Raw genomic sequence first — 26,740 nt, forward strand, 5'->3', positions numbered from 1 at the left:
AAGAGGTGTGTGTGTGTGTGTGTGTGTGTGTGTGTGTGTGTGTGTGTGAGAGAGAGAGAGAGAGAGAGAGAGAGAGTTGCCCATATGGATGTAGCTCAGTTGGTAAGGTTTCCTAACAGAGACCAGGGGGTCATGGGTTCAACCCCTACATTCCACGATGGCATATAGTGAAATAAGAGATATCTATAGAGTATGTAATAGAGAGGCGAGAAAATTGGGTTGTGAACCCAAGATGTAGTGCTAGTAGTGTATAACAACTTACCACTAAGGTAAGCTAATTACGATACAGAGAGAGAGAGAGAGCGAACACATTATATGCAAGAAACGAGAAAAACTGTATTAACAAGACAAGAATGCACCAACAATTACAATGAGGGAGATAAATGTGCTTATGTAGTCGCCTTCTCTCTGTACAATCACCACACTTATTAAAGAGAAGTGGAGACTTAACTACACTAAATATGTGTCATAAAACTTTAAGGTTCTATGACACACTAGTTACTATATTAGGAAGTGGGGTGTTCACACACTTGAGTATACTAAGGTGTGTTCCTATACTAGGGATCATATTCTAATTAAGATTCATCACTCTTCATGTGTTCAATATTCGGTTGTCTTGTGGCATGACACACTCCTATGATATGTATGGAAACCGTGATCCAATACAGAGGATTGTAATTCTTTGCAAAAAGAGTCACTCATGGCTTTTCGGCTATTGTGTTGGTTTGGAAAGGAGAGATTGTGCTCTCAATTTAATTGTTTGTTTAGATTGGGGTTCAAAGAGGTGGGAGATGTAATTAAGGCTTGATCTCAAATAAATTTGGAGCTTATTGAAGCACGACAATTATTACTTATACCGCCAAAGTATGGGTTTATATGGCAACAACAAAAAATAACATTGATGCAAGGTCATTTACCACTACAAACCGAATACCAACTGTGGGTTGATCGACATTTATGGGGTCAAATGTCATTTTTACAATTGCTTATTAATCTCTTGCATCATTGCTTCATTGAGTATGTTCAAGGGCTATCGTTTAAGAATAAAGAAAAAATGGAAATACAAACTCTAATTATGGATGGTGGTTGATCTTGAAACGTAGTTATCATTCTAAGTTGCCACTTGTAGTAAAAGTCTTCATTTGGAGAATTTTGTTTGGGGATTTGCCTTTAAGATTAGCTCGCCTTATGTCCTCAGAGGTCAAATATGATCCATGGGACAAGAATCAAATCATTTCTCCATCATATGTGTGCAAATGAGTTGCAAGACATGAATTTAGAGGTTTTTTTTATATCGATAAACATCACAACCAAGAGTGCAATAAGAGACAATGAGAGAATATGTGTATGGATTTTGATACTGCATGGGGAATGCAAATGTCATCAAGAGTAAAAAAGATCATAATAGAAAATGTGAGAACCCACTCCTAAAAATCCTAAGAAAATGTTGGTACCAACTAAGATCACCCTCCTTTGATGAACAAGAGGGTGGCTCAGATAACAATTTTCATTAGTAGGGTACCATCCTAGACGCTTATATGTAGAACAAGCAATATGCTTGAAATGTAGGTTGCCTGCACAATACTCAATAAAACTAGAATTTAGTTGGATAAATGATTAAGCTTAATAGAAGTGGCATCTATCAAATGGTTGACAATCGATATTGTTAGGTGCATTAAGCCAAAAATATTTTTTCCATCTAAGATGGTTTGGTTGAAATATACTCTAAATACGTTTTATATGTATATTTTATGTGTTTAATAATAAATTTCATACAATTAGGAGCTTACTCGTTGGCCAACCATATATTTGGTAAACAAGTTTTGCAAAGTTATATGCAAGCTCGATAATTTTGAATACCAAACATTTATGTCTTCCTTCTCTCTATCTACAGAATATATAGAGAGAGCGTGTGATTGAAGAGAATAATGAAGATACTTTAAATTACTTAAATCTCTTTGAGTTAAAAGATCATGGGTTTTGAATCCATGGCCTTGTGTTTGGAGTTTGGTCTTCAAGTTCATTACTTCAATATATGACATATAGTTTAGGAGAACTTGACAAATGGTGCGAGAAAGTTGTGCAAAAATTAAGGATTTGAACCTAGGACATTGCCTATTGAAAGTCAAATAATTGCATAGATAGTTAGCTAATCGTGATGTTTGTCAAATATGCCAATAATTGAGTCATGATGTGTGAGATAGATAGCCATATTTTGTCGCAATGTAATCCGAGACGGAGTCTGTTTTTTCCTATTTACGAGATATTGGAGATTACGTCATAAATGGGTATATGCAGAATGCTTATTAACACATCTACAAAAGTGGTAGACAGTATTGCTGTGGCAATTCAGTTTATTTGATGCCAAGATAGTGGGTCTTTGAACAATTCGCATACGTCAATTCGTAATCAGAGACAAAGACTGTTTATCCTATTTCAGAGGCATTGGAGATTGCGCCGTAATCGGTATATGCGAAATGCTTGTTAGCACATATGTGAAACTGGTAGAGAGTACTGATGTGGCAACTCTGTTTATTGGAGCAAGCTGGAGTTCTTTCTTCGGTGGAAAGTGTTCATCATATTGCCTGTTGGGGATTTCAACATGTCCCACTAGCGGTGAGACACCACTCAATCGTGGTAAAAATTATAGTGTTTTTCACACACACACATTCATTCATTCATATAATTGTGCCGCATTGTAACTGGAAGTGCGAAACTCTCTACTCCCCCCGAGACTGATGAGAGGGGTAGCGTCTGGAAATATCGTAAAAGTAAGTAGAGAGGGGCACGTTGTGGCAAATATTAAAAAAGACGGTGTTGTGTTCAGAGTCTTTTTTACACACTAAAATGACTCACTTTATCCCTCTCTTTTCTTATTTTTTGCTTTTTCATTCTTTTTGGGCTTTCCTCTAGAAAAGTATATGTATGTATGTATGTATATGAAGCCATTTATTATTTTTTCATTTTCGTGCTTGTATGTATTATTTCTCCGTCCACTTCTTCTTCTTCTTCTTCTTCTTCTTCCAAAAGCGTCGCGATTTCTTCGTCTTCGTTTTCTTCTTCTTTTTCTGCTGCTGCTTCTGCCTTCTGCTCCTGCTCCCGCAAACCCTAACTGTGCGTGCCACTCGCCACGTCTTTCTCGCCGGGGTCACCTTCTCTCCTCAGGTTCGCTGCTCCCTCTCTCTTCTCCTACATCTTCGTCTTCTTCCCAGTTGTTTCCTTCCGTTCGCTGCTCAGAAAAATAAATACAACACCGCAATCTGCATCTTCACCATCGATCCATCCTGCTCTGACAATCCACCACGGAAAACAAAGCTTCCACATTTTAACGTTTTTCTTTCTGTTTTTTTAAAATAAGAAGCACATTGAGCTTTATTTTAAGTTCATCTCTGCATCGAATCCTTCACATGCTGCGCTTGCATATAACATTCTCTTTCTTCTCTTTAATCTGATTCTTTACAGAGTACAGACACCGACTCTGCTTTTAGCTTTCTTACGTTGCCTCTCTCTCTCTCTCTCTCTGCCTGATGATGGTGGGAGACAAGGTCTCACAGTAGAAAGAAGAGATTGCGCTATCTATGACAACAAGGTTATAATGTATTTTCCATTTCGCCAGGATGCAAATTCCAAAGAGGTTCCATTTTTCCTCATCTCTTTTCTGCTTCCTTTTCAATGTACATCTTTGATGTGGTCATTACTTTGTTGGAAAATGTAAACTAAACTTATCTATCCATTGTTGGCTGGCATATGCATACATATACATACACACAAACATATAAGTGAATATGGATGCTATTGTTGTCCGGTCTGTTGTAAATTATGTTGTTCGCTGGCCTGAACTAATACATCCATTTTGTCTAGCATACATACATACAAATTATCGTTCTATTTGATGAAAATTCAGACATATTTGAACTAGAGCTAAGCTTATTCAGCCATTGTTAGTTCTCAAATGATCCTTTTTTGGCTACTTTTTGGATGCTGTTTACTGAGCTGATTCATCCATTACTATTTAACATAGTAATTTTCGTTTTATTGGATGTGAATTAGCTTATTTTCAGTGTAAACTGCACTTATAAGCACATTTTGTCTGTTTATAACTATTCTTTTTTTTCCTCATGTAAAATCATAGCTGGATTTAATATACTATGTTTACACATTTTACCAGTGATTTATAATATCTAGATAATGTATATAAATTAGTTGTGAAGTAGCTATGGCTGATTGAGGTGTTGTTCACTGCAGTCAATGCTTAACAGCACAGGAAACTCGAACTTGCTTGATTCTAATAGCACAACAAGACCATTCACATCATCGTTCTCAGGACAATCTGGCTCAAATCCTATTTTCCATCAGACAGGTAAAGAAAAATAGAGAGCGTGCATAGGGAAGAATCCTCTTGTGAATAATGCAAGGTAGTGTCGAATGTCAAACGTTGAAAGGGTTTCAGTTCTTTGATGCATGCAGGATTGATTGTTTTGGATTGGCTATGATTCAGGCAGCATTCAGGGGTTGCAGAACGTGCATGGGAATTACAATATGCCGACGATTCCTTCAATCTCTTCGAGAAATTCTGGTCTAGGATCTGCACCAGGTGGTTCTGCTCACCAATCACCAGGAAGATTCACTAGCAACAACTTATCATCTTCTTTGGCTCAGGCATGTTTATTCTTTGCTATTTTCACTATTATTTTTTGTTATTCTTATTCTGCGTTCTCTATTAGGACTCCTGTTGATGTAGGTGATGGAATATTACTGATGGAAAAAGTCTGAAATACCCCTGATTATTATTTTTATTTTCACTAAATGCCCTTGTATGTTTGTTATTTCCCCAAATGCCCTTTGCCAACTCCCAAAGAAGGCAATAAACTGACTGTATAATCATCAAATAATACTATAGTTGAGAAAAAGGGGAGAAATTGACTATATAATTGCTCAACTAGTGCATATGATCACTCTTTCACAGTTTGACCAAGGGCATTTGGGGAAACTATGAAAATTTGGGGGCATTTGGGGAAATAAAGAAAATGTTAGGGGCTTTTTGGATTTGTTGTCTTGTTTTTTATGTGGAAGTTCTATTTCCCTTCCTTATAAAAGCAATACCTTGAATATTTCAGATATCCCATAGCGGACTGCATGGTATGACAAGTAGGAGTGGCGGGAGTGTTGGGGGAAGCAGTGCATATAGTACGAGTATGAATGGATCTGTCAGTTCTGTTTCGGGGCCCTCTCAAGGTTCGGGAGGTGTGAACAATAGAGGAACACTTCCTGGTTTAGGGGTTTCTCCATCAATGATGGGAGGTGCTGGTCCTCGTATAACAAGCTCGGTCAGCAATATGGTCACTGGTTCTGTGAGTGGCGGTGCTAGCATGGGTCGCACCATTAATCCTGGAAGTGGACTCAATCTACCCACTTTCAGTGGTTCACGGGTGAATCTAGGTTCAAGTAATGTGTCTGGAGGTGTTGGTATGCAAGGACCTGGAAGACCTCTCAGTAATGTACTTCAACAAGGTAAACATAATTTCAACTCAAACGGGAACCTTATCCTTAAGTATTGTTCAGATGATAAGTTCTACCCATAATCTCAAAGTTTTTTCACTGATAATACAAATAGAATGCAATTTACTAATCGTAAGTAATTATTCTTTAATCCTGGACTGGAAACGCTGATAATCCTGAGTTTGTGCCAGTTTTGCTAATAAAGTGCTTGCTTTTAGCCAAATCAGCAAACATGTTTATCCATAAAGTTTGTCAGTGTTTGAATCAGAACTTGTCCTCAACTTGTCTAATCAAGGAGCAGAAAGAACTTACTAGAGTGAAATGTTCATATATATATATATATTTATTTATTATGCATTCTAGATTTGAAATGCTGAGAAATCTCGACTTTGTCCCAGTTTTACTAATGAAGTGCTCAGTTTTAGTCAAACTAATGAACATGCTTATCCATAAGTTTTGTTAATGTTCGAATCAGCTATTATCCTCAACCTGTTCAGTTTAAGGAGCATAAAGATCTGATGAGAATGAAAGGTTCATATATATTTGTTGTGTGCATGTGTATATCTACACACAACATATGTATATGTGCTACATTACAGATGCATATATGTATCTGCATGTTCACACACATTTTTATACATGGACGTACGTATGTATTTAAATTTGAAGCCAATATTTTCGGTTTAATAATGGTTGCCACATGGACATGTTCCTAAAACCTCCCTTTAATTGTTTGAAAATTTGAACTGACACAACTTTCATTCTTAACACAACACTAAAAATATTCATAGTTTGAAAAATCTGAAATCTCTAAGAATTGACTTGTAGGACGTAGTCTGAAAACCTGTATCTTGTTCAAAACCCTAACCTTTAGATACAGACAGCCTCATACAGCTTGCAGCTCATGAGAGAGAATACTAGAACTCAATTCCAATGTAACTGAGGAAACATCAATAAAAACTCGTGTGGTATCTCTAAACACTTCCATTTTGAAACTCAAAATCTGCGTAGACTATATGCAAACTGGGCCATAGACTTGTCCCATGTGCTGAGTTCATATACAATTGCTGGTTTAGTTTCCCGATCACATAGAGTTTCCTTTCTGGGAGAAGTAAACAGTTATTAGTGCCAACTAGGTTTTGACCATTTAAGATTCAAAGAGAAAGGAAAAACAGGTTCTCCAGACAACTACAATGGTCTAAATATTGTGGGAAAGGGTTTCCTTATCGACAAAGAAATTTTATGATCATAATTATGAGAAGAAGGTAGAAAACTCGCCAAGACATTGACTAAGCTTATGACAGTCAATTGAATATCTTGTAGCATGAAAGGTGGAAAAGATGAGAAAAGAACTATCCCTCTGCATTTAGGGAAATGATGTAATTTGACATTGATGAATCTCTTTTACAACCAACTATTAAGTTCTAATAAAAAAATATTCAGCCAAATGCTGGACTCTAGTGCACAAACATATAATGTGGTTTGATGTTTGAATGAGGCAGTGATTTAGCTTTATATAACCGAATAGAAAGAGAAAACAAAGATGTACACTTTTAGTGATATTCATTGGACCTTGAAATATTGATCCTATCTTCAATTACACAATCCTAAAGCTGAATGTATGGGTGTAAAAACAGTTGTGATGGGAAATTGTTCTTAGTTCTTGCTCAGTACATCTGTTAAATGAAAGTCTTTTAATGCATATTTCCTCGTTAAACCAGGGACGTTTTCTTGCTCTGTGAAGCAGTTTCTCTCAATGCATCTCTTCCTGAATGCCTTCCAGTATGTGTTCAGTGTCCATGCTCCAAATATTGTCTTGCAAACCTGGCTTCACTTTTGGGCTCAACTGTCCATAGATTGTTTATAGAGTCCAGACTATTGTTCGAGATAGATAAATTTTAGAGAGAGGGAGCTCTAAGTTTAACTCTGTTTAAACTATAAGTTGTGTTTATATACTAGTTCTTATAGGCATAGTAAACAATTTATCTCCTGCTAGAAAAGTTCATTACCCTTTTCATATTCAGAAGCCGACAGCATTTGTTGCATATGTGATTTCTAGTCTCTATACGTATCTGCACTGTATATAAGCTGGACATTTGTTCAATGTTGATGCTTGATTGCTTTTCATGGCAATTATAAAACAAATGATCACTTATTTTTTCATGAACTCTTGTTACCTATGTTGATGTTTCGAACTAGAGATGAGCATTGGTAATTCAAAAATCTCTTCCACTGGTTAGTAGGTAATGACATGAAGGGGATTAGGATGAGAACATGTACTGGTCATAAACAAAGTCATGATCTATTAATGCCATTATTTGGTACTGGAATTATTAAATCACCTCAAAACTAGAAAGAAGGCTTACCAGGATGCAAAGTAAGATCCTAGATTTGTTGTTGCCTATACATTATACAAAAAGGGCATGCTAATTACCAGTTCAATAGATGAACTTTTAGCAGACCACAAATTCAACATTTTGGAAGTTTTGTGAAGCCATACAATATTGAATTTGAATTTTGAGAAAACAAAGTCTTATACAGCAGTGCCTGAGAATGAACTGATGCATTTATTTCCTGAACTGTGATGCTAAACATGCCCCTAGAAGTTATTGCAGGTTTTTTGACTGTCTGCAAAGTGAGAAGTATGCAGTATTCCTGCATATAAAAGAAGCTAGATCTTTGCAAGAGTGCTTCAAGATCTACATCAGAAAATATAAAAAAACATTATACTTAACTCAATAAATTCCTCTTGACTTTACATGCACATAGTGTGGTATACCAGTGGCTAGGCATGAATTAGAAGCATGTAGAAAACTTTATGCTAACATGATTAATTATGTATGTCCAAATACGAAGTTAGAAGCTCAATGCTGGAGACCCAAAAGCTACAAGTGTGCACAATAAGCTGCAGAAGTTTGTAAAGTTGAAACCCTTCGTTGCTCATTTTTTAAAGTAGGAAATGGTAATATGAAATCGTGGCTCATTTTTTTGAAGTAGGAAATGGTAGTAGGAAATCATGACAGTTACAGTTTTAGTTTCCTATTATCTATGGAAGGAAATGCAATTCCCTTCATCTATGCTATTGCGTCTGCTACTATACCAATTAAAAATTTGTTCATCAGCATCTGCTTGATTGAGGAATGAAAGGCAGTAGTGGGCAGATAAGAGAAGGGGAAATATCATGTCAGTGTTTAAAGATTTTGATGTTCTGAAACTTGAGTATCAATTATTTTCTTCTTTTTGTTGTAGAACTATTAATATTCTTGTTTTATATGATTGTTTAAGTTGTCTAATGCTTTTATGATTCTGAAACTCATATTTTGGAAAGTTTCCATTTAATTTTGTTTGTGCTCACAACGCACATGTCTTCTGATCAGCCTCACCACAGATGGTCTCACTTCTGGGTAGCAGTTTTTCTAATTCGCTTGGAAATGTTTCGCAAGTGCAAACGGTTGCTGGAAATGGTCAATTAACATCTATGGGATTGGCAAACGATGGTAATTCAAATGATGGGGTCCCTTTTGACTTAAATGATTTCCCCCAACTATCAACTCGTCCAAGTTCTGCTGGGTCACAGGGAAGTATAGGTGGGTGCATGCCTTTTTCTGTGTTGTTTATTGTTTGTACTGTGACTCTTTCATCACAGATAACATTGGCTCTGTAGCATCCCTAAGAAAGCAAGTTGGTGTCAATCCTATAGTCCAGCAAAGTCAGGAGTTCAGCATCCAGAATGAGGACTTTCCAGCTTTGCCAGGTTTCAAAGGTATAGGCAAGACTTGAAGATGCTTTTATTATATATAGGAATCATGATGGACTTCATGCAACGTATTTGCAATTATAGGTGGCAGTAATGATTTTACAACAGACCTACATCAGAAAGACCCACAACATGAAAGTGCCCTTGCATTGATGCAGTCGCAATATGCGGTAAGGGTTGATTTGTACTTAAATGTACGAATTGTTTAATTGTTCGAAGGTCTTCTGCTGGCACATTGTGTATGTAGTTGTTTCACTCTTTTGCTAGGATTACTTTTGAAGTTATGGAATTATGTGATCGATACTTAGTTGACATACTTCTTTTTATCTTTAAATTTTGACTGCATTATATCTATTCCATTGGTTACTGTCTGAATTGATTGAGTAATGAAAACTAGCTTTTCCAGTTTTACACCCTTGAAGGATAGTGTATACAGTGTTTTAAAGGCAAGCTGAAAACGTATATGTGGTTACCAGTGGTTATTGCAAAGTAAATTGAATGCAAAATAGTATTGAGTTCTCATGGATGTTCCATTCCATTCTTAGAATTCTCACTTGATCAGGGTTTTTGATAAAATTGGAAAAAGAGGACATATATGGCCACAGCTACCAGGATATGTTTATGAAACTCCGGTATGGCATGTCCAGTTTTCTAAACCTTGGAAGTAGCAATGGTATTTCATACAGACATTAGCATAATGAGAGAACAACATTCTGTTCCTTGTCTTCTTTCTGTCAGGTTTTAATTTTGACTATCTACATCCAGTTTCTAATATGGTCCCATGTCTATGCTGTATTGCTTACATAAATCAACTGAACACTGAATGTGTGTTTATATCCTTAGCCAAATGCTCGAGGGATAACAAGGGTATCTAAGGAAGTTCTACTTGTGTATGTATTCCTAAATTTATATATCTAGTCAATTTCAAGTGGAATGTCTCTTTCAAACTCACAGGGAGGCGAATATTTCATTTTTAGATGTGCATATCTTCATTGAATATACCCAGAGACAAAATCTCAAGGGATAACCTGTGGATTGTTTGAAGTTTTACTAATGTATTTGTATCTGAATTTATTTATTTATTTAGTTTTGCTTTCCAAGATGAGACAGTTCTTTTCAGATGGAATGTCTCTTTCAGTCCCATAGGCCATTCTTGCCTCTTAAAAGTTTAATATTTTGTTCTTTCTGTGTGCATATATTCTATACTACCATATAAATTCTAATCTTTATAGCTATATTTCTCCGTCCTTGAAAAGTATCCACACACATCTCCATTTAAACATAGGAAATGATAGAAATACTGAAAGGCATTGTTTTTAGGCATCGATGAATATTTTGAAGTATCTCGGAAACTGATTTGCCTCAATACAATTCAGATGGGAAGGTCAGCAGGCTTTACTCTAGGTGGGTCTTATGGACAACACAGGCAACAACATCAGGGATCACCTATTATGTCTACAAGTGCTGCACCTGGGTCTTTCAGCGGGGCAAACTCTTCTGATTTGTTGCAAATGCACTCAGCGGCTGATGTATTTCAGGTCTTACATATTCCAATTTCTCATTTCAAAAAAGTTGATTCTTGCTTAGAGATCAAATGACTATAATTCAGTGCAAATTTTGTAGTTTTAATAAACATTTTGTGCAGGCTCAAACAGTAGGTCCTCCTGGTGCAAGTAGTGCACAGCTACCCATATCTAGCTTGAGGTCAAGTGCGAACCTAGTATCTGGGATAGGGTCATATGAGCAACTGGTTCAGCAGTATCACCAACAACATAACCAATCTCAGTATAGGCTTGGTGCGCACCAACAGCAATTAGTTGCTGGAGTCCAGTCTTCTAGAGAACAAGGACTGCGAACCATGGGAATTGATCGCTATAGTTTACTTGGTTTGCTGGGTGTTATAAGGATGACCAATCCTGATCTCACAACTTTGGCACTTGGTACCGACCTCACGACTTTAGGTTTGAATCTTAATTCTAGAGATAATCTCTACAGGACGTTTGCATCACCGTGGGCCGAGGGTCCTGCAAAAGGTGAACCAGAGTTTACCTTGCCTCAATGCTATGTCCATGAGGCTCCTCCACTTCAGGTTGGTTTAAGAACTTCCTGAGATTTGGTTTCCTTTTTTTTGTGATGATATTTTAAAGGTTTGCATCTCTACACAGCCTGAATATTTTACGAAGTTTCAGCAGGCTACACTCTTTTATATATTCTACAGGTTTGTTTTCGATAGATTCATTGAGGAATTCAATCTTGCAGCATTCATTTATAACCTTTGTATGACTGTTACTTGAACTATACTTTGCAGTATGCCAAATGATGAAGCACAATTATATGCTGCCAATGAGCTGTGAGTGTCCAACATCTTCATCAACATCTTAGAATTCATTTATGGGAAACATTAGGTTATGAAGATGGGTTTCTCAAGTTTTCTTTGAATCTAATAGTGCTATTAAATTTCAGGTATAATAGGACTTGGTTCTATCATAAAGATCTACGTGTTTGGTTTATTCGTGTACCAAATGTTGAACCTCTTGTGACCACAGCAACATATGAGCGAGGATCATACTTTTATTTTGATGTCAACACCTGGGATATAGGACGGAAGGTATAAATTAACATATATTTTGAAGAAGATGGTTTCTGGGCTTTATGTGTGAATAACTGCATTATATTTATCTCCATCTTAAAATGTTTATTGCAGGACCACTTTGTACTTCAATACGAAATGATAGAAAAGAGACCACAACTTACACAACATTAGCAAGAAGATGTTTCCTTCACCAGATATCCCCTTTTTTCCCATTCCTGCGGTTAATAGAATTGGTTGCAACCACCAACCACTTTGTAACATGTAGAAGAAATTATAACTAGATGTTAAAAAGAGAAAAGTTCAAATTTTCTGCAATTTTGTTCATTGTGAAGTGTTGATTTCTATTTACAGGATATGATCCTGCAGAGGCTCCTTACCAACACCATCTTTTTGTTTGGTCTAATCTGCTATTTTTCTTGTTTGCACAATTTATATTGGTGATTGTGTAGGTAATTTACATGAGGTCATGCCTTGAGAGAAAAAGGTAGAACTTTCAAACGACCTGTCTAAATCTTCTCGACGAGTATCTGTGGTACTATGGTATAACATTGATTGTCGTGCATGTTTCTCAAGTATATGAACTCGATAATAAGCATTTTGAGCAATATAACACTTGAAAGTGCAGATATTGAGATGCAAAAAAAGCAATATTGTGATTTTGGTTTAATGAGGGACCAATTTCACAAACCACTGCTTTTTAATGAAGGGTTAAACTACTAATAAGATGGGCTATGTTATGTTTATGGTTTTTCAATCAAGTATCTATGAACATGTGAATGTTGTTGCTGGCCTGATGTACATCAGTTATGTAGCCTTCCATCCAAGGTCAGTTAGCCACAGAGCTTCTTATTGAAAACAAACCCATGACAATGGTTGTTGAATGGAAGGCCATGAATATGTTCTCCATGCAAACCCTAAACCCTGCACTAGATATTTCATTTGATGTTCATTCACATATGCTAGTCATGTTGTGAAACTATTGATTTTAACTTTGTAAACCCACTTTTCATTGAATTATTTGTCCTCAGAATACTATGATATCTTGTGTGTTGATGACCATCATGGTAATTTGGGGCCGTGTACTTTTATTGGAGCTGTTTGCAGCATCTAGTACTTATGAGGAACAGAGAGGGATTCTTCTGTTGAATCATTGATCAATGCCATCAAAGTTATGTTGTAGAATTGAAACTTTTGGTATGGTCTTTGCGTGGCACTATGCCTTCTTTATGGCAATTCATCCATTGAATCATTGAATCATTAAAACCACCTATGTTGCTTTGTTGCAGCTTTCTTCAAAATTGTCTTGCTGATAGAATGATATGTTGCACATCATTTCCCAATTTAATGTTGCCCTTTATGTTGGGAAGAAAGTTGTCCAGTCCTTTCTGCTTCTGTAGGGTTATCTTGTTCCATTCAAATGGATCTCGCTTGTTGGAACGTCTTTATTTTTGCTCAATTCTTGTCTCTTGTTTGGACCCAAAATTTGGATGTTTTTGTGAAGAGATTTGACACAACGATAGAAGAGCATTGAGGTGGACCATCACTTTATATGCTATTTGTATATGAGAAGCATTAGGTTATGGTGTTGAGAGTGTCAAATTAAGGGTAAAGGATCAACTATTGTTGATCTTTGATGGTTGTGCATCATCGATCAATAGCTCACATGTTGATGTTGATTTTTTGACAATGGATTGTAGGCTACCATTGGAGAGGACTCCAAGGATAATGATGCATGCCCATTAAGTGGGAGATGAAAGGTTCCTATGTTGAATGTTGATTTCGACACTAGATGAGCATCGAAGGTGCCTACATATGTAGAGTGAGATGCTGATGCATACATGTATTGATATAGATGGGTTTCCTAACCCCTAGTCATGTGATCGCCTTTGATGGGAGATTGAACCGGCCTAGCAAGAGCCCCTTGTGGCTAAGTGTATCTATCTATCAATAAATCAATCTATACGGGACTTAAGAGCTTGAAAGTTGCTAGTCTTCTTTAAGTCATAGAGTTTTGTAGGTGAGTACTATATATTTACTATTGTAAATAGTGAAGTCATCATCTCAAGATCTCATCGAATCCCGTGAATTCTCTTTGCATCTCTTGAGTGTTGTGTAGATAGTAGTTAACTTGTAGTTATGGTGTAGGAGCCAAAGTTAGATTCACATTTTGAGTATCTTTGTAGAGAGTAGGATTTTGCTTGGTTTGCTCCCATATTGGTCTTTATGTGAGAACACATCACTTCATGGTACTTCATAGAACACATCACTTCCTCTAATGTACTCTCCTTCCAATATAAACTTCACCTTGATCTCCATGAAACCATATGATGCATTTCTATCACTTCCAAATGCTTCTGTCCAAGATTTGACATGAACTTGCTTACTAATTTAACTATGTACAATATGTTGGGCCTCAAGCTAATTGTGGCATACACATTCACATACCAATAGCAAAACAATATACACAGTTTCATATCAATTAACTTTCACCTTCAGATTCCTTGCGCACTCTTAGGTTGATTGGCATTGGCTCCATTTATGTGAAACTTCTTAAGTACTTTGGTGGCACACTTCTTCAAAGAGTGATATGTACAAGCTAAACTTTGTGTCTTGAGTGATTTATATGCCTAGGGCTTTTCTCTTTCGTGATTCTTCAAGTCAAAATACAAGCTAAACTGTCACTTTAGACCTTGAATTCCCTCTGACTTTCCCACAATCAACATGTCATTGGAGTTCATAAGATTAGCATATCGTCCAAACACCTAATCTTTTGAGTCAAACTTTTGGTACCACTACTGGGAAGCTTGCTTCAAATTATATAAGCTCATGTTCAGTTGACAAACCATCACCTCCTTTCATGATAGGCAAACCCAATCCGTTGCTCTATAAACACTTGCTTTTCAAGGTCATTGTGTACAATCCTTACATACACATGTTAAGTATCCATGTCCCTCTTAAGGTTGGTTGCAAGCAATAACCATGGTGTTATCATTAGTACAATAGGGTGTGTCACATGGTCTTGTAACTAAGTAATGTGTTTCTTCATGTTAGATCATTTTTTGGGGTAGATAGACATGCACTCTTTTGGGGGTGAAGTGGTTAAAGAACGACTGTAAATCCACCTTTGGGCATATTAACATACTACCCTAATTTTCAGTGGAGAGCAACATTAATGACTCTTAACCTTAACTTTAAATGGAAAATTTTCATATGGTATTTATATACCAATATACTTACGTGCTTAATCATCTGTAAATCAAGAACTCAAAAGGGAACATTGCGAAATCATAAAAAGAATATTACCAACCAAGTCTTTGCATTCCTCAACCATTAATATGCACACATTGGCCCAAGCTCTTGATGTTACAAAGATTAGATAAGCTCAAGGAGATTAGGATAGGCTAATGATAGAGAATAAGACACTAAAAGATTTAGGAACATTAAAAACAAGAAGAAACAAAAAGAAGATGTATAAAAGTTTATACATTCACATTCAAACTTATTTTACATTTTTGCTATTTTGGCATATTTTGATCCGTCTTCATTTTACATAAGTCCTACTCTATAAGGTTCTTTTAAAGCATCTTAATGCTAGGAATATTCCTTTGTAAGAGTTTCATATGGGAGTGGGGATAACAATGAACAATTTAATTCATTCTTGGGTATTAATAAAGTCGGTCCATTTCCACTATCATGGGATCAACAAATATGTGAGTTGGGTTCATAACATCTAGAAGGGAGAAGGCGCCAAGTTTTGTCAAAATGTTGAGTCATTGAAGAATGCCTGGCACCACAATAATTGGAGTATGAGTGGGTATGGGCGGTTCTATACATGGATGAGATGTGGATCATTCTTTCAGATAATTTTTTCAAACCAAACGTGGCTATCACAAGAATAGGTCAACATTTGGTTCCACTCCAATGTTAGGGAAATATTTGATCAATTTTGTAAGTGGGAAGCGGTTTTCATGGAAGTTGAATGTCTAGGGAATTGGTGCCTTGTATCCATATTGGAGATGGATTTGTGGCCACTCACATCTCTTGGTCTTGCTAGAGTCTTTAAGTAGTGGCCATTGGAGTTTGAAACAATCAACAATGTTTTTGTAAACACTCGTGACAATGTTGAATCATTTATTTGTTTTGGATCTTCGCTGATAATGGATAATGGCAATTGTTGATATAAGAGAATATGTGCAATGAGGTAATTACATGAGAGGGTTAGCTTCTATTAGTTGTGAGCCCTTTGGTTTAAGTGACAAAGTTTATTACATGTGTGCTGATGAGTCAAGCATATAAGTGTGGGAGGGGAAGCCACAAATGTCGATGGTATACTTGAGAGGGATTTGGGCACACAGATGTGAGGGCTGGAGCAATGAATGTGAAGGTTAGAGTTTTATGGGCACATTAGGTAGAAGGAAATACAGGACATCGTCAAATGAGTAATATCTGAATAATGGATAGGTAGGGTCAACGATGTTAGACTCACTAGTGGTGTAGTCAAGCAATTGAGTGAGTGATATATGTAAAGAATTGAGTTTGATTCTATGTAGGGGAATAGATTAGAGAATTATGTTATGTGTGTGTGAAAGAGGAGAGAGGAGAGACACAAGATAGATAGGAAAACAAAATACTCAAGATGTATATTGACAAGGAGTAGAGAATAACAAGTACAAAGATAATAACATTACATGGAAGATTAACCGATTGTTACAAAGTAGGAGGAGGGTGCTTTATATAAGATCACCATCTCAGTAAACCGCTCACTCACTCTCTAGTAACTATAGAAGTTCATGTGGAAACTCAATAGTTATGTGTCATAGAATATGATTCTGTGACACATAATTAATATTAGAAAGTAGTGGCGACCTTTGAGTGTTCATACATTCTCAAGAAAGGTGTGTTCACACACTAGAATTAGGTTGAGTTTGATTTTTACAATATAACGCAAAGGATGGGTTTTGGGGTGAAGAGGGAAGTATGTAGTGGTCCACGTTAGGAGGTGATGTGTGTGATTGGTCTAAATCATCTTTAGGGTCTTGATGCTTTAACATATCTCCATCTAGTTGACATAATGAAAACCATGCCCTATGGGTGTTCATTATGATTCTCTCTTGGTGCTTTGGCTTCAATTGCCCACCCCTTCATTTTTCCAAAGGTCGTTGTTGCACATTAGACAATTTCACACTAGTATGCACCCACTAATATGTTCAAGGTGTGCCATAGAATCGGAGAGCGAAATTTATTTTTTGTGACAATCGAGTGTCGAGGTCAAGCTACAAAAAGTTACAATTTTGAGGGCCCTCTTAAAACTTATAAAAAGAGATTGACAACTCATTTTTGGGGATCATTGTTTTAAGAGATACGTCAATGCTTTGTTAACAAGTGGAACTACCATGAGATAGTGAATCAAGAGAGCATGTAGAAAATCTACGACGACAAGTGGTAGCGTGTCCGTCTATCGTAGGCTCATCTATACTGAAACTCATGGATCTCCTTCTGACACTATTATTTTTCTTGATCTCTGTCGTCATCTTATTCATCCATATCCTATTCTAGCCACCCCATGTAACGAGGCCAAGGATTTTGACCTTAAATATATCTAGCTACATGCTTCCTAGACTTTTTGTGAATTATTGTAAGTTTTTTCTATTTAATTATGGATGTTCTAAGATATTATTGTGTTGCGGTTAAGCGAGTATCTTCACAAATTTTCCGGATCAAGATTTGGGTTGGCGGGTGATTCGTGTAGAATTGAAGGTGGTGTTTGTCTCCATGTTAGAATTAGAATTAGGATTAGGATTTTTATCATCCATGAAGAGGCCAAATTTGACCTTGAGACTAGAGTATAAATGTGTTCTTGATATGTGTCTCCTTCCTAAAAAGGGGTATTCATACATTGAAGCACAAAGTCTCTATGCGTGAATAAGGCATACACATATGAGCTCAACCTTCTAGGTGGTGTCTTAAGTACGACACTTAAGTTATCACTCCCTGTTAATATGTCATCATATCTTGAACGGATTGCACTATATGCCGAGCATGTGAAGAGCAAGTGACATTCATCCTCTACCATGCCTTCATTGCATACTTTACATGCCTTTAAATTCGTTACATTTTGATACCATGATGCAACTTCAATACCTAACTTGTGAGATCGAGTGCGAAGTAGTGTGAAGGCTCTACGAGCATTACTACTCATATTGGTAATGAGATAAGGTTGGATATGATCAATAGGCATTCTTGCCTGCAAGCATATAGGGGATTTCCTAGGAATCATGATGCAAATTTGAGGTCAACAATCAGAGTTCTTGAGAAAAAGTTACGAGGTAAAGAAATCTTGCGAAACGACAAGAGTCCAGTCAAACCTGAACCCGAACAAACTAGTCAACATTCACAGTTTTAGGAGTAGAGGAAATTCGATGATTGCATGAATTTGGGTAGAGGAACTTAAGTGGAGCACACAAAAACGGAGTGTTTGAGTCTTGTATCAAATATTGGCGCGTGTGCAACCGTACATACATACATGGGATACTTCAAGGACCAGACACACAAAGGAAGGCCCCTAAGTCAAGTGTGTGTGCAAGATGCAAACACCCAAAGGTTGAGTGTTCCTGTCGAGAGTTAAAGCACACAAATGAGGGAGTAGGAGATGTTGAGAAATCGACCCTTCGATTCTCCTTCTTCTCTCGGCCACAACCGAGTAAGCGCGAATCAATGCAGCAGAAAATAGGAACCACAAAGAGAAACAAAACGCGAACACACAGGGATTAACGTGGAAAACCCTGTACGGGAAAAACCACGGGAGTACAAGACTCCAAACCAACACTATACAGAGAAGTATACAATGGCGAGCTACAAGGCGACGACCTTGAGCTCGCTATCCTCGCCACAGACGGCGGAAATACAGAGAGGCATCTACCTCTTCCTCTCTCGCGCTCTATCTCTCTCTCTCTCTCTCACGGCTGCTCTCTCTTAACTCCTCTAGAGTGGAAAAACAAGAAAATGATAAGCAACAACTCACAACAGTTTGCCCTAAGTCATATTTATACATATATGACTTTGGGGCTATTTACAACTATGGCCTCAGGGGCCCTTAGCAGACATATTCACGGATATGTCCCTGCATCCGGATCTCTCTCCGGGTACATTCGTCATCCGGCTCCGAAGCCGGGGTCTTCATCATCCGGTTCCGAAACCGAAACCGGACTCGTCGGTATTCATCTCCGACATCCGACCATCCCATCCGAAGGGACCGTAATCCCAACAGGAGATACTCCAACTTCACTTTCGAAAGAACTTGTACTATCTACCAATCCTCGACTTGACTTGAAGTTGGCCTCTCGAGAGTATTGGTGCTTGCAACATTGGAAGTTTATCAAAGAATTCATCAAGACTTGTCAAGATGTCTGTGCTTGTGCCAAGGTGGCTCACCATTGGCAATACGGCTTGCTCAACCACTCCCAATCTTGAGCCAACCTTGGGCATCTGTCTCCATGGATTTTATCACTGCTCTACCCCCCGACTGATAGTGTACAACACATTTCTGGTGATAGTCGGTTGGTATACGAGTTTGGCGCATGGTCTGAGACCATCTTAAGAGCACAAATAGTGGGTACGGCGAACAACACAAGGCTCATGGTTACACCATTATCTTTTGTTTCCTCATGATGAAACGATCAAAAGTAACGAACAATAATCGCGATCGATGCGTAAGGAAGAAAGTAACGTAAACTGATAGATGAACACGAAAGATAACAATTAAACCGATATTGAATCGAGAAACAAAGCGGTGTGTAAAGGATCGATTGAATATGTGGGGATTGATTTGATTACAGATAGCAAACAATTTAGATAAATTAAACAATCACAAGAAGAAGAAGAAGTAAGAATTAAAATTAGAAGAAACAGAAACAGAAGAAGAAGAAGAAGAAGAAGAAGAAGAAGAAGAAGAAGAAGAACATCCATTTCACACACACACACACAGACACACACAGAGAAACGCCTCAGACTGCGCAGTGAAAGACCTAATGCGATCGATCGATCGATCGAGATCCAGATCGAGATCGCGATCGATCGATCCATCAGAGACGCACAGAAGAACACAGATCCCGCCACGACCGCGACGGCAGGAGCCGGCCCCATGGTTCTCTGTGGATTCCTGTGCTGCCGGAGGATCTCCATCGCCAGCAACATCCATCTCCTTGCCTCCCGCAGGTCAGACTCTAACCCTTCTCTCTCCGTCGCTTGCCGTTTCCTCTGCCTCTCTCGCTCCCTGTCTTCCCCGAATCTCGTCATATGCTCCCCTCAGTTCACGGCGAATTCTTCCGGGGAGCTTTCCAGCAGAACTAATGTGCTCCGCCTCTCTTCGCACGGCTTTGTTGCTTCCTCGACTGGAAGTTCCGCCCATACGCAGAGGTGTAGCATTACAAGCCAATCGGAGAATAGTTTGAAGAAGGAAAGTTGTATGCATCAGCATCATCCACGTGCTCTGGGTTCTTCGGATGGAAGTCTATCTCTGCCCAAACGTGGCTCTGGTAGCGAACGGAGGAGAAACATCACAAAAAATGAAATCTTTCCTGCAGAATCTGAGAGAATCAGTACATCTTCCTTTCCTGATGAATGCAGTACTACTGTAAGCCATAGCCGCAAGACAAGTTTCTCACAGAAGCAAAAAATATCTGGAAAGAAGATAGAAGCTTTTGGCCATGGTATGAATACTGTTTTGAAGAAGGATAATCCTGCAAATGATGTAGATTCTTTGGGCCAAAAGACAAGCTTCTTGCGGGAGAAGAAAGAAGTTTCTCCTAATAATGCAGACTCCCTTAGATATAGGGTGAGAGAACTTTCTAACAGCAATGCAGAATCCCTTGAGAAGGAAAATAATAATGGAGACTTTCTTAACAGAGAAAAGATTTGTATTACGGGTAATAGGGATATCGTCGAGAAAGGGCTTCGTGGTAATAACACTGAAGAATCTCTTGAGAAAGGACTTTGTAGCAGTGATGATGGAGAATATGTTGGACAGCAAGAAAAATTGGAGGACACAGCAGATCAACTCAAGAAACAAGGTCTCCCTCCCCTTGTTGTGTCTGACATTCTTGAGGCCATTCCCATCTCCAAACGAACTAAACCAAACTTCAAACAACTTGTCTCTCTTGTCTCCTTCCTTCAAACCATGGATATGGAGATTGATAGAATCCCTGTGTTGATCAGATCGGCCCCTTTCATGTATCAACGAGACCCTATCCTCCACCTTGAACCGAAAATCGTTTATCTCGAAACCTTAGGTATTGCGAGAAAAGATATGTGTAGACTAATTCTCAAATATCCGTACTCACTCTATCGTCCGATGAAAGTTATCCAAACACAGATTGAGTTCTTGAGAAGCCTCTCTCTCGATGATGAGCAATTGCAGAAAATCATTAAGAAATCACCACTAGCTTTTAGGCTGGATGCAGAAACACACCTTCAGCCGAGGTTGGAGTTCCTTAAGAGTTTGGGACTCTTCCCAAATGATGTGAAGAAAGCTGTGTTAAATAATTCTAGGATCCTCTCCATGACAACCGATAAGCTTAAGAAGACAGCTGACTATCTCCAAGGTCTAGGGTTTCAGGTTGGAACTGAAGAACTGTCTAAGGTGATTCTTCGGTGTGGATCTGTCACATGTGAAACATTACAGGAAGGCTTGAAGAACCTTTCGATGGTAGGGCTTTCTGAACAAGAGGTTGAGACTTTATTGATTCGTCTTCCCATTGTTCTTTCGAGGAAAAGGACGGATACCAACAGCAAGTTTAAGTTTCTCGTGGAGGAAATGAATCGGATGCCAAATGAGATCTTGAGTTGCCCCGTCTTCTTGATGCTTAGCTTGGATAAACGAATAAAGCCGCGTTATCAAGCTCTCTCTCGATGGAAAATGGAGAAACAGGTGACAAGGGAATATTCCTTGTCATACATTTTTTTGCCTAGTGATAAAGTTTTGTCATCTCGATTTCCTGGAATAAACTTGAAAAGTGGTGGTTAAACAAAGCTACTTTGCATCCATCTTTGTTTATGTGCTAATTTGATTAATCATTGCCATACACATTGATTGCTGAGGTTCATAAACTGGATGCTTTCAGAAGAGCCTCTCATTTCTCAGATTTTGAATTTCTATTATCACGCGCTATTTTTTCGTTATTGTCTTGAAATGATATAGAATATGAAAAAAAAACCACATGACATCCGTCATCAATTTCAGTATATATTCATGAAAATTATTGGTCTGAGGATGAAAGGTTAGTGGTAACATTTGTAAAATACTTATTTCAGCCTTCACTTGTGCTGCCTGATGATTGTACAGGCTCATATACCTCCAAAGTTGCACCCATTGTTGGGATGTTTTTGGATAAATCTTTTTTGTACGATTTGTGTGTGAAAATGCGCCTTGTTAGATTAGTTTATTCTGTTGTATTATGCAAAATTCTGTAGTTCTCAAGAATATTCTTTGCGTGATAGCGTTATGGTGTTTTGCAAAATTATTTAGTTTTCAAGCATATTAAGCTTGATGATTTCATTCAGTGCCATTGACGTGGCTCACAGTTGTGGTGTTTTGTGAAATAGTTTTTGATTGAAATATGGCACTCAAATCAAATCATCAGCTTAGTACTCTAGAATGCATATGAAGTTCTGCATTTAGATCTAAATACATCTGCAAACTTTTCCACTGTATTATAAGAGAGAATAAATGTCTCTAATTTTGAGACATCTTCCTTAATGTCATTAATAAGCTCGCAACTCATGGAAGCGCTGAGTCGCTTCCCATCTCTGTTGATATAATATGTCCATTGCCAACCATCTCTACCATCTTTACCTTAACCACATTTGTGCAATCTGTTTTCTAGTTTGTTTTGACATTATTGGTGATGATTACTTATTTTTGCAAAGAATTGGATTAACATGTAAAACGTACAGATTCAGGATGCATTCCTTGATCACACCTCAAATGCTTTGTTCTAGAGTTTTGCAACAAATTTACTTGGCATGTATCAGTACATACTACATAGAGGAAGATCACCTTCAAGCAATCTATATATTTGTAAAAAGGAAGATCAATAACCAATATAATCTTTTTGATCTAATGTGTTTAAAACATAGATATCCTACAATTGAGGAGTGTTGGAAGAAACGAGGCACCATAATAGTATATGTGCCATCAATAAGAAATGACCAATTAGGGGGGGCAAGCATCTTGGATGCTACAATTAATTGTTGGGATTAGTTGAGCAAATTGATAAGCAAAAGAATGTCAATGTGTCATGGAACCATGAAATGGAGCTTGTATAACACATTGAGTCAGCTTTCATGTCCTAAAATCTGAGATAACTATAATTGGGGATGTGATATCCTACAACATCATTTGGTAGGGCTAGGCCTTGAAGGCAAGGAAGAGATATCTACACCTTTGAAATATTGATGGGATGCCCATTTAGGTTCTTGATTGGCGTGATCAAAGGGGAGGGGGTAGTAGAATGTGAGCTAGTGTGCAAAGCCATTTGCCTAGACTAGACGAAAACTATGCTTGTATGACCATGGGCAATTTGCTTCATAATAACCAAGACATCACTTTCTCTCGTCACCTTGCTATCTAGAAGACGTGTTGGAATCCTCAATACACTATACCTCAATCATGGCCAATGTGCTACAATTAGCATAAGTGTGTCCATTTGAGACATGGCATGAGAATGATCTTTGCCAAGGGGAGATTTCCGCGACCATTCTTGTCATCATAGACAATAGTGCAATCTAAGGGAATAACACACACTGAGCCCTACACATTTGCTCCCTCATGGGCTTTGAAGACCAAGAGGGTCACGAATTACAACTTAGTAAGTGAAGGAGAAGAAGAAATTATTATCCTTTGGAAAAAGGAAGATGAAAAAATGTGGTGATTTTAAACAAGCTAGAGATGTCAGAAGTGGGATTTGAACCCACGCTCTCTCACGAGAACCAGAACTTGAGTCTGGCGCCTTAGACCGCTCGGCCATCCTGACTTTCGTGAGAGAAATGGTGGACCCAAATTTATTAACAAGAGAAACCTTTGAAAGATTTGTCACCGGAAACATTGCTTTCAATCACTATATGCGAGATATTGTGAGAGAAGAGAAAATGTTTTCCCCTTGGTATGAGACACATATATGGACTAACAAAGAGGGTATGGGTATGCTAATTGTGGATAATTTAGACGTATTATGAAAACATGATCGAGACAGAATTGAGAAACAATTTCTTGGTGTATGAGTTTATGATATTCCGATTACCTAACACTTTTGGCCCATATGAGTACTTGTGAGCATGAGATTGAATGATTTGTTAGCACTTCGTATCACCTTTATGATTCCATTACCTTATGAGACATTATTCCAATGATTCCACTTAATTGTAACGAGTTATTCTCCTAAATCAAATGCTACTCAGCCCTTAATGAAAAGTCGAGTTCCTTTGTAAGAATGTGCACAATCTAATTGCAAAGAGGTAGATGCTACATATTAATGGGGCTCAAAATCATCATTGCATTATGTACAACATTATTTGTTAAACCCCATCATTAATTGGTTAAAGATAAACGAGGAATCGATTGTTTTCGAACAGAATTTGAGATAGATTAAAGGGTTTTTAAGTTGAAGGGCATGACAAAAGTTGCACGTGAGTCGGGATTCGAACTCAAGATCGCGCACCCGAAGAAAAGCTTATTATGCTCATGTGAGTTGATTGGAACAAAGAGAGCCAGGAAATGAAGAGACTAAACTGAAAAAAGCAGGGGAATTATTCTAAAATTACATGTTTGTTTGTTTGTTTGTTTGTCTGTCTTGAATGAGAAGAAGAAGAAGAAGAAGAAGAAGAAGAAGAAGAAGAAGAAGAAGAAGAAGGAAGAAAGCACAACCAAAGAAGAGAGAGAGAGAGAGAGAGAGAGAAAAAGAAGAAGCGTGAAGGCATGTCTTGAAGGAGGCAAAAAAGAAAGAAGAATTGAATAAAAACGCAGTGCAAAGAAAGGAAACGAAAAAGCAAAGTGACGAAGAAGAAGAAGGAAAAAAAGCAAAGCAAAGGAAGGAAAACGCAAAAGCAAAAGGAAAGAAGAAGGAAAAAAAAAAGAAAAGCAAAGTGAAGGAGGAGGAGGAGAAGAAGAAGAAGAAGAAGAAGAAGAAGAAGGAGAAAAAAGCAAAGCAAAGATGGAAAACGCAGAAAGGCAGAGTGAAGAAGAAGAAGAAGAAGAAGAAGAAGAAGAAGAAAGGGAAGAAGAGATGGGAATATGTATGTGTATATATAAAGACTAGACTAGAAAACAGAAAGGAAAAGAGAAGTGTGTGACAAAAACTATTGAGAGAGAGAGAATAAAGAAGTGAAGTGAAGTGAAGTGAAGAGAGAGATCCCCACAATAGAGAGAGAGATGAAATCAGTCTTCTTCTTAGTAGTAGTAGTAGTAGGAGGAGCCATGTTGGTGGTGCTCTCCATGAATTTAAATGCAGTTTGGTGCCATGGAGGTAGAACCATGGAGGAGGAGGCTTCTTCTTCTTCTTCGAAATGGGGCGTGGTAGTGCCTCTCTTACCCCGCATTAATGTACCTCCTTCGGGCCCATCCAAAGACCACAATGCGGGCGACATACAAGACATTCACCGACCGCAACCTCCCATTCTTGCTTCTCCTCCTCCTCCTCCTCTTGTCTATGCCCGTGTCCCCGCCCCTCCTACATCCCTCGCTCGCCCCGCCCCGGACAACAATGACAACCACAAGAATCACCATTAATAACCATCATACCCTAAACCCTAAATCGGCCTTCCTCCCGCTTTGGTTACATCCGTTTCCGTTTCCGTACCCGTATTTTAATGTTTTATTTCATCCGAAATGCCCACAATTCCTCCTCACACTTCCCAATCTCTCATCACCATCCCATCCCACCATTAACAAAACCTTTTCTTTAGTGTCTAATCATTGGCACAAAGTAATCATTGTCTCTTTCTGCCCCCTTTGCTTTAAAGATTCATCATTGTTTTTAAGCCTTCCTAGATATGGCAGCTCTTTCCAATAACATTCTTTTCAGAGTTTCCTTTTGCAGATAATAATAATAGTAGAGTGTCACAACATTGCTTCTGAATCCTGTCTTCTTCTAAATTCGTTGCGAATCGAGAGTTATTATTATTAATAATATTATTCTTGTTGTTGTTATTACGTAGAATTCGTGCGATTAATATTTAAAATCCACAATGTTTTATCTTGTAATCAACAAACTTTCGTTGCCAATCAGGAGTTAATTATTATCATTATTATTGCTTAGTATTCATGTGTTTCTTTTGGGTGTTCCATTAACATTAAATCCGATTGTAGCTCGGAATCGACAAACTTTTATTGCCAATCAAGAGCTAATTATTAGCATTACTATTATTTACTATTATTAGCATTAACAACTACTACTAAGAATCCTGTTAGTAAGAAAATCAAGTGAAAGAATAAGGTTGTGGAAGAATGCATAGCTGCAAATCCTGAGGAAAATAGAGGTATTGCATGCACTGAAAGGAACATTTCTCTGGTCAGATATGTTGTTAATGCTGATACAACTTCTCATCAAGATACAGCTTTCCATGAAGATACCACATTTCATGAAGTTTATACCACTTCTCACCATGGATCATACTGCTTTATCATGAAGATAAAACTCATCACCATGGATGATGTACCACTCCACTACATTTCATGATGATATTACTACCATGACCATGTGGAAATCATTGGAAAACCCAAATGAAGAGAATGGTAATAACTCGGCAAGAAAATGAATTAAGGTTTCCATATATGAAAACTGGCGAGAAAATTGTTCAACAAGTTTCCAATGATATTCTTCTCATGGACAATAATTCGA

At 37.8% G+C, this 26,740-nt stretch overlaps 2 protein-coding genes and 2 non-coding genes across 4 annotated transcripts; 2 read left to right on the forward strand and 2 right to left on the reverse strand.

The window, feature by feature from the left end:
• Positions 1–3,017: 3,017 nt before the first annotated feature.
• Positions 3,018–12,164, forward strand: LOC147860291 (putative NOT transcription complex subunit VIP2). The gene is made up of 14 exons (XM_087324328.1): positions 3,018–3,165; positions 3,463–3,634; positions 4,246–4,360; positions 4,499–4,659; positions 5,118–5,511; positions 8,877–9,086; positions 9,164–9,262; positions 9,341–9,426; positions 10,633–10,794; positions 10,902–11,345; positions 11,422–11,474; positions 11,565–11,606; positions 11,720–11,864; positions 11,961–12,164. The coding sequence occupies exons 2-14, from the start codon at positions 3,596–3,598 to the stop codon at positions 12,018–12,020; spliced, it is 2,010 nt and encodes a 669-aa protein (XP_087180454.1). The 5' UTR covers positions 3,018–3,165; positions 3,463–3,595; the 3' UTR covers positions 12,021–12,164.
• Positions 4,283–4,360, reverse strand: LOC147860292 (small nucleolar RNA snoR35). Its single transcript, XR_015530301.1, has one exon. It is a non-coding gene; the product is annotated as a small nucleolar RNA snoR35 (small nucleolar RNA).
• Positions 12,165–19,897: 7,733 nt separating the features above from the next.
• Positions 19,898–22,205, forward strand: LOC147860293 (uncharacterized). The gene has a single exon (XM_087324795.1). It carries the CDS (start codon positions 19,990–19,992, stop codon positions 21,868–21,870), a length of 1,881 nt encoding a protein of 626 aa, XP_087180921.1. The 5' UTR covers positions 19,898–19,989; the 3' UTR covers positions 21,871–22,205.
• A 1,589-nt stretch (positions 22,206–23,794) lies between these two features.
• TRNAL-CAA (transfer RNA leucine (anticodon CAA)) lies at positions 23,795–23,878 on the reverse strand. The gene has a single exon. It is a non-coding gene; the product is annotated as a tRNA-Leu (tRNA).
• Between the last annotated feature and the right edge of the window lie 2,862 nt (positions 23,879–26,740).

This window comes from Azolla caroliniana, unplaced genomic scaffold (assembly GCF_043228905.1).
Source record: "Azolla caroliniana isolate FFs.n. ecotype wild unplaced genomic scaffold, voAzoCaro1.0.p SCAF_9, whole genome shotgun sequence".
NCBI classification, from domain to species: Eukaryota; Viridiplantae; Streptophyta; class Polypodiopsida; order Salviniales; family Salviniaceae; genus Azolla; species Azolla caroliniana.

Excerpts from the sequence above, each read along its gene's own strand:
- LOC147860293 (XM_087324795.1), top strand. The coding sequence starts at position 19,990 with ATGGTTCTCTGTGGATTCCTGTGCTGCCGGAGGATCTCCATCGCCAGC.
- LOC147860291 (XM_087324328.1), top strand. The coding sequence starts at position 3,596 with ATGTATTTTCCATTTCGCCAGGATGCAAATTCCAAAGAG. Across the intron at positions 3,635-4,245 it reads AGGATGCAAATTCCAAAGAG|TCAATGCTTAACAGCACAGG; the intron begins GTTCCATTTTTC and ends TGTTCACTGCAG. Across the intron at positions 9,087-9,163 it reads TGGGTCACAGGGAAGTATAG|CATCCCTAAGAAAGCAAGTT; the intron begins GTGGGTGCATGC and ends TTGGCTCTGTAG.